We start from the raw sequence: 8,130 nt of genomic DNA, 5'->3' as shown, positions 1-8,130 counted from the left end.
TGTCATTATCATAAGGAACATAGCAAACACAAGACTTCCCTTTATTTTTGGCTACATACATATTTTCACACACACACAAATACAACGTTTCAGGCTTTGTATTGCTGCTTGGGAACACTTGCTCTCAGTCTCCCCCAACATTTTTCTCTTTTGACCAACTTATATTGTATTAATTTGATTTTACTTATTTACTTAGCTGTATATTTTCAATTTCAGTGTTGAGACTATTAACATAATATATTGTATATTTTTGTAGAGTGATAATGTATTTTCTTTTAATTATATTTTTAAAAATACAATGGAGACACATACAAAAGAGCACCATCCTAAGGTCGGAACTTATAAGGTTCAACGTCTAATATTAGAGTATGGTCCATCTTTACACTTATTATTTTACCTGTCATGAAATTGACATCTTAACATATCTTAAGGGTAGAAAAAAAAGCTTTTTGGATAGACTGAATCACATACAATCTACATAAAATAAACAGAATTGTACTAAAAACATTATTATTCGAAAGTTCTCTCTCATTAGTGAAAACATGAGACATTCAGACTAAAGAAAATTGTATCCTCAGTGTCGGCTAAACAGTATTTGTAGCAAGCTGATTCTAGGTGATTTTAAGGAGGAAGTGTGCATACTCATTTTATTCAGCCATGAGCAAAAAAAAAAGCATCGTAGTTAGATTTTGTTTTAGTCACTTTATCTCGTCACTTTACGTCAGTCGGCTTTTATGATTTTGTCATTTGTATTGCTTCCTCAATATTCTCGGAGAGCTTAATTAAAAAAAAAAAAACAAAGGCATGAATGATTTCATCACTACCCAAAGTATTTATAACTTAACACATAAACATTTAGACTATTACTTTGAGACACCACAATTCCATAAACCCCTTTTAATACTCTCTCTCTCCTCTATTTCTCTCTCTAACTCTTTCTTTATTGACATAAGACCCCCCAAGAAGACAATTGAGAGTGTTTTTGATCCTTTGTTTGAGTTTAAGATGAAGAAATGTATCTTCGATAGCTTTGGAAATGGTGAGAGCTTGAGAAGATTATAAAAATTAAGGGTTTTTTTTTTGTCTTCTTTCGTGCACTTTCTTAATTCTTTTATCAAAGAAAACGTCTTGAGTTTTGATGGGAGGAGAGTTCGTGTTGAGGAAACCCAGAAACGGCATTAAATGCCGTCGTTTCGACCGATGCAATACAATGAGACAAACAGAAGCAGAGTTGTTCTCAGAAGAAACAAGAGAAAGAAGACGAAGAAGAAGAAGAATAAACGGAAGATTCTTCTTAGATATGATCATTTCCTTTCGTCCTTGTTTCCCCAACGTCCTCTTCCTCTCTCTTTTTATCTTGTCTTCTTCTTCTTTCTCCTCTGTCTTGTCGTCGGAAACAGAGAATCTCTCACCGAGAAACCAAACTCTCCGGCCACTCGAGGAGCTTAACAAGCTCAAAGCCATTAATCAGCATCTCAGGAGGATCAATAAACCTTCCGTCAAGACAATTCATGTAAGTGAGATAATCTTCTTTTTTTTTTGCTCTGCTTTTGAAGTTAAAAAACACTCTCTTTACTCTGTTTCTTGTTTTTGTGCTCTGTTTCAAGAGCCCACTCTGTGTTTTGCTTCTCTGTTCTTATTTTTCTTGACAATCTTATTTTTCATGATTCATTGGTCCCTTTATTGCTGCAGAGCTCTGACGGTGACATCATAGACTGTGTTTTAACACATCAGCAACCAGCATTTGATCATCCCAGATTAAGAGGACAGAAGCCACTGGTACAAATTACATATGTTAAATCTTAAATGACACAGTTATTAGAGCCGTTAATGATAAACTAATTAATCTGTGAGATTAATTATTGAAGGATCCCCCTGAGAGGCCAAGTGGGCATAATAGCAGAGGACTGAGTCCAAAGAGCTTCCAGTTATGGAGAATGGAAGGAGAAACATGTCCAGAAGGAACAGTCCCTATCAGAAGAACAAAACAAGAAGACATTCTCAGAGCAAACTCTGTTTCTGCCTTTGGCAAGAAACTCAGACATTTCAGAAGAGACACCAGCAGCAATGGCCATGAAGTAAGATTTTCTCTCTTTTTTTTTCTCTTTGGTCTTTGGTCTTTTTTAAACATTATTACATCACTAAAGCATATATATCTTTATATTTTTTTCTCTAATAAATTAAACTTAGATAGATCTTTGGTCCATCAGCTATAATTATTAGCAAAGTCTAAAGAGAAAATAAATTCAAAATTCAAAATCTTGCATTTCCAAATTATAAGATTTTGAAATTGATGGAATTTAAATGTTTACTATCTCTAGATGAGAAGACGAAGTGGTCAAAGAAACTGGCAAGTGTTTTCAAGAAAGTTTTCAATTCATTTTTTTTGTTTATTCTTCAAAAATTCATCTTTTGAGAATTGTAGTTTGTAGAAAAGGAAAAGATAGACAAGCTTGTCGGTAGAAAACAACCAAAAAAGAGAGTATTGTGTTACACTACCAAGGTGTTCAAACAAAAAGTGAACTACCAAATAAAACTCCTTTTGATTAATGATTTATCATCTTCTACATTCTGTCAGTAAAATACCATTTTCAAAATAATAGTATCATTAAATCTCTTAAATATAAAATAAATCCTTAGTTTCTAGATTTGGAAACACACAAACTCTCACGAAATTAAAGCTCTGCCACGTTTCCACTATATCCATTTTATTTTCATGACATAAGCTGCATAACCAGGAAAAATAATACTCCCTCTGTTTTTTAAAGATACATATTCTAGACTTTTCACATATATTAAGAAATCACATTAAAAATGCATTGATATTGTGAATAACAATTTTCCATAATCTTTAACCAATAAAAATCTAATAAACACAATTAATTTTCTTGAAGTTAACAGATTTTCATTAAATAATACATTGAAAAAGTAAAAAATGTATTTTTTTAAAACAAATTTTTTTCCTAGAACATGGATCTTATCTACTTAATACGCACAACAAGTATTAGCATTGGAAAAAGATTAGCAACACCATGTAATAATTGTTGATTAGTGGTAATTAATTACTTGGTTTTGGTTATAGCACGCGGTAGGATACGTGAGTGGAGAGAAATACTTTGGAGCAAAAGCAAGCATAAATGTATGGGCTCCACAGGTGCAGAACCAATACGAGTTTAGCTTATCTCAGATTTGGATTATCTCTGGTTCTTTCGGTAATGATCTCAACACCATTGAAGCTGGCTGGCAGGTGATTTTTCTTGTTTTTATATGTTTTCTTGCTGCTTTAACTTTCACTAATATAGTAGACCAATAGGTTAAAGTTTTTAATTTACCAATTGTTATATACTTTTTATACAAAGTTATGCATTAGGTGGTATTAATTACTAATTATGCAAAATTTATCTGCCATTAGGTGAGTCCGGAGCTCTATGGAGATAATTACCCAAGATTCTTTACTTACTGGACTGTAAGTAATACTACAACGCTAAGCTAGTGTGCCTTTGTATTGTATAAGTTTGAGTCTATGGCTAATAAGCTCTTATGTTTTTGGAGATAGAACGATGCATATCAAGCAACAGGCTGCTACAATCTATTGTGTTCCGGTTTTGTCCAAACCAATAGTCAAATTGCTATCGGAGCTGCAATCTCTCCCTCATCTTCATTCAAGGGTGGACAGTTCGATATTACTCTCCTAATTTGGAAGGTACAATTCGAATATATAATATAGTCTATATAAAAATATATTCTCTTGTAATCACACTACTGCTTTTACTACAATATTCATTCAACATTTGAAAATTTAGGGTACATAAAAAATAATCTATTGCATGCCTTTAATAAGAAGATGCTCTTTCCTTTCTCTTTTTATTATTTTCTTTAGAAAAAGGGAAGTATACTTGAGTATCATACCACTTATCACAGACACTCTTTACTTTTCTTCCAAGTTATTCCTTTTCATTTCTTTGATACATTTGTCCCCAAATAGTTCAACATACCAACTCTCAAAGCAATGCTATGAGCGTGGCTCATGAGTTACAAAAACTATAGTACTATTTTTTTTCCTAGCCTCACATGGGTCATAATTAAAGGTATACATTTTTCATATTAGTTTTTAGAGGACTACACGCAGATTAAACATTTTATTCTTCAATTTTGGGTGCATAAAAATTCATGTAAATTAATAATATTTGATTAAAAAATTGACTATAAATTATTTAATATTTATAGATTAATAATTAAATACTATTATTCAGCAATAGCTAATGCATCCTGATTAAGCACTTTTTCTGATTTAAGCATTTTTCATGACAACCTGAAAAATAGATCAAGTGAATTTTAAAACAGAGGATTTATACGTGTTTAATTGTTAAAACTAAAATTAATGTTCAGGATCCGAAGCATGGGAACTGGTGGCTGGAGTTTGGGTCGGGTATTTTAGTTGGGTATTGGCCATCTTTCTTATTCACCCACCTGAGAGAGCACGCGAGCATGGTCCAATACGGTGGCGAAGTTGTAAATTCAAGCCCATTTGGGACCCATACTTCGACACAGATGGGGAGTGGACATTTTGCAGAGGAAGGGTTCACAAAATCTTCTTATTTCAGAAACATCCAAGTAGTTGATTGGGATAACAATTTGGTCCCTTCTCCAAACCTTCGAGTTCTCGCAGACCATCCAAATTGTTATGATATTCAAGGTGGATCTAATAAGGCTTGGGGTAATTATTTTTATTATGGAGGACCAGGCAAAAATCCTAAATGTCCTTGAGAATATAAATGTAGTTAGATTTTTAGGGATTTAAATTTGTTGAGAAAAAGAGAAAATTCATGGTCTTTTAGGTGATATCTATATGGGTTATAAGTAAAGGTTGTTTTCATCATCTATAATTGTGATTAGTGTTCATTGTTATGCTCTAACCAGGAAACTGGCATAGTGGAGCTTTTAAAGTCACCGTAATTGTTGTGTTCCAACAAGGAAACTGACATAGTAACTACAAAAATGGTTTAACATTGCATTACTTATAATTGAAACTAGATTTTGACCCGCACGCCCGTGCGGGTATTTATATTTATTTTTATTTCGAAATAGTTACGGTATTTGTTTTTATAATTAGTATATATATATTTTAATGTTTACCGTATAACTAATTATGTATTATTATATTTTAAATGTATCGTGAGAAGGTTTGTTGGTCGATATTGACCAATGCTTATGATATAGAAAATGTTTGTTTGTCGATATTGTCCAAATGATTCAATATATAATAATAATTGGAATTATTTATGAAAAAATTATTCAAATTATAAAAGTTGTTTTTCTTAGTTTTTATGCTCACTTTGTAATCCGAAGAATAACGAACTAATAATATGTTCTTAGTTGAATTTCCATTGACTGAATATATGATAATTATATGGTTTATATTTTCCATAAAAGGTTATAAATTTATGGTGGAACAGTGTACGATAAGAAGATGCCATTGTATTTTGGTGTGATTCCAAATTTATAAGATTTCATATTGCTTAAAGAAATGGGTGATGAGTGGTTAAGGCTTTTAATTAATTCTGGTTTTAGTAATGTGATTGAATTGACCTTTGTTTGGTTACTTATTACTATGTACAGTTGGTTAGTTATTTAAGTTATATTTAAATGGTTTGATTTAAGTGTTAAACAGGGTTTAAATTAGTGACATAGACTTGTAATATTTAAAGAATATTGAGGGCAAATTTCAGTTTGTATTATATAATTATTACTGCATCTGTACCATTTTAAGTGGTGTTTAAAGATTTTTATTTTGTTTCATAATAAGTGATGGTTTCACTATTATAGATAATATTTAGAATAATTGCACTCCCTACCCACCAAACTCACCTTATTTGTATTCCACACACTAAATTCCCCAATTTTCTTTCCCATATCACTAACATTTCCCCCTCCTTCTATGGCAAATCCCTAATATCTAACTTTTTTAGGATTTTGAGCAAATTCACTCTAATATTTATTGCAATTTAAAATTTGTAACCAATTAAAAAATGCTGTAATTTTTTTATTAATTGAATTAGTTTTATTTAATGTTATTTTTATGTAACCAAGATAAATTTTATAGAAATATATATTTTCTTAATATTTATGGAAAAACTTTAAACACCACTTAAACTGGTACAAAGGAAGTATATTTTAGATTACATTGAGTAATTTTATTTGGTTGTGTTTTTTCATATATTTTATCATCGATACTAGATATCATATAACAATCCAGCATTTATATATATAAAGTTATATATGTATAAGATATATAAATAACGATTGCTTTGTATTAAAAGTACGAAAAATAGACAACTACGGGTTAGTATGTTATCAAAATATGATACATAAGTTTTAACTATTATAACAAAATAAAATAATTGTTCAATTTCCATCTACTCTGTAACATATAACAAATTAAGATTATAATTTGTAAGAAAATAAAATGAAAATACCAATTCAATTTAACTGATAACAAATTACTATTGGGCTTAACTTCGTGTAGATTTTTATTATTAAATTAGGTTATATTAAATTGTTAAATGCAAAGGAAAAAATTGATAAATGCCCACTACCCGAATAGTTGAGTAATTATTTTGTAAACCCTATATATATATATGAAACCTTAGAGTGGAGAATATATATTAACCCATTTTGCAGGGAAAATCACGTGAATTTAAGTTCACAAAATATTATGTGTGTAGAATATATTGGTTAGCACAAATTTAGGCAATATTTTGGATGCTAATTATTAACAGTGTTTGATATGGAGATTTGAGGAACTAATTTATAGCTGATTTTTAGTTAAAATTCAAATTAGGAAATCATAAATTAAACAGGAAAACAAAAAAATATTTAATTAATTCAATGGCATTCCACTGTAAATATTAAGCAAATCTATGGGGGTATTTCTTATTTGTACTTCAGTTTTAATAGATTAGATTTCCCCTACCTATAAATGATGTAATATGATTTTGCATCATTTATTTAAGTGATTCTGAAAGTGGTGATGTAAATAATTAACATCATTTTATTAAAACTTATGTAAAAATAACAATACTTACTTCAATTATTATAAGAGATATCAATATGTAGATATTAAAATTTACATCGGTTTGGCAAAATGATATTAGTTTCGAGATCTCTTAAAATAACTGATTTTAATTTTTATCTTCTTATTAATAAATGGACCAAAATTAATATAAAATTTCAAAATTAATTTAATAATTATATAATTTAAATCCATCCATTTAAAATATTTTTATTTATACATTTGATTTTTAAATGTATGTCATCAAATAAATTAAGTGAATATGTTTCTATAAACTACATTTTCCATTGATAAAGGGAAAGGGAAGTATAAATAAAATGAATTCTTCTTCTTTATATTCATCTTCAATCTTTATTGCTGATGTAAAACTGAGTCAATTTAGTAAATTAAGAATCGAAGTATCTTTAAAAACTTGAAACTGAAAAATAATAACACAACGCTAATTAAGTTAATCACAATATATATTTATATTAATCACATATATGTGGTTTAGTTGTAGGTAAATTTTGGTGAGTTAAGCGATTCAAATTTGAAGTAACTTCACGACACTAAACATATGCGGCCACATAAATCTAAAATCATGTTTTAGATCATATTTGAATACAAGAGAAGTCCATTCAGAAGCTGCATCTCCATTTGAAAGATTAGTTTGAATTGTTTGGATATCCTCATATTAATATATATATATATATATATATATATATATATATATATATATATGTCTAACTTTATTGTCGCTCTAATATGATATATTGTTTTAACTGTTATTTACTGTGTTCAAAAACTTTTGATCGCTAAACCTTCAAGATAATTACTTAGTGTTGTAGATATATTGAATTGATATTTTTGTTCATTATCTATCTATACTATTATTTACGAAGTAATTTTGACAATAATTTTCACGTTTAAAATTAGAGTGATTAATATAGTTTATACCCTAATGAATAAAATATATAATTAGCCAAAAAATAAAAATAAATTTAAATTTATTTGATTATATATGTGATTAAATTAGTAATAATTAAATTTTAAAATATATTCAAAAATAAAATGATAAT

The 8,130-nt window shown here is 29.1% G+C and overlaps 1 protein-coding gene across 1 annotated transcript; it reads left to right on the top strand.

Moving 5' to 3' along the window:
* The first annotated feature begins 843 nt into the window (after positions 1 to 843).
* On the top strand, positions 844 to 4,908 carry LOC108857298 (uncharacterized). The gene is made up of 7 exons (XM_018631262.2): positions 844 to 1,513; positions 1,693 to 1,779; positions 1,869 to 2,078; positions 3,083 to 3,247; positions 3,413 to 3,466; positions 3,557 to 3,703; positions 4,390 to 4,908. Exons 1-7 carry the CDS (start codon positions 1,139 to 1,141, stop codon positions 4,765 to 4,767), a joined length of 1,416 nt encoding a protein of 471 aa, XP_018486764.1. The 5' UTR covers positions 844 to 1,138; the 3' UTR covers positions 4,768 to 4,908.
* The last annotated feature ends 3,222 nt before the right edge of the window (positions 4,909 to 8,130 follow it).

The sequence above is a fragment of the Raphanus sativus genome, chromosome 5, assembly GCF_000801105.2.
Source record: "Raphanus sativus cultivar WK10039 chromosome 5, ASM80110v3, whole genome shotgun sequence".
NCBI lineage: Eukaryota > Viridiplantae > Streptophyta > Magnoliopsida > Brassicales > Brassicaceae > Raphanus > Raphanus sativus.
Note: the sequence above shows the minus strand (reverse complement) of the source record. Positions and strands in the feature narration are given on the sequence as shown.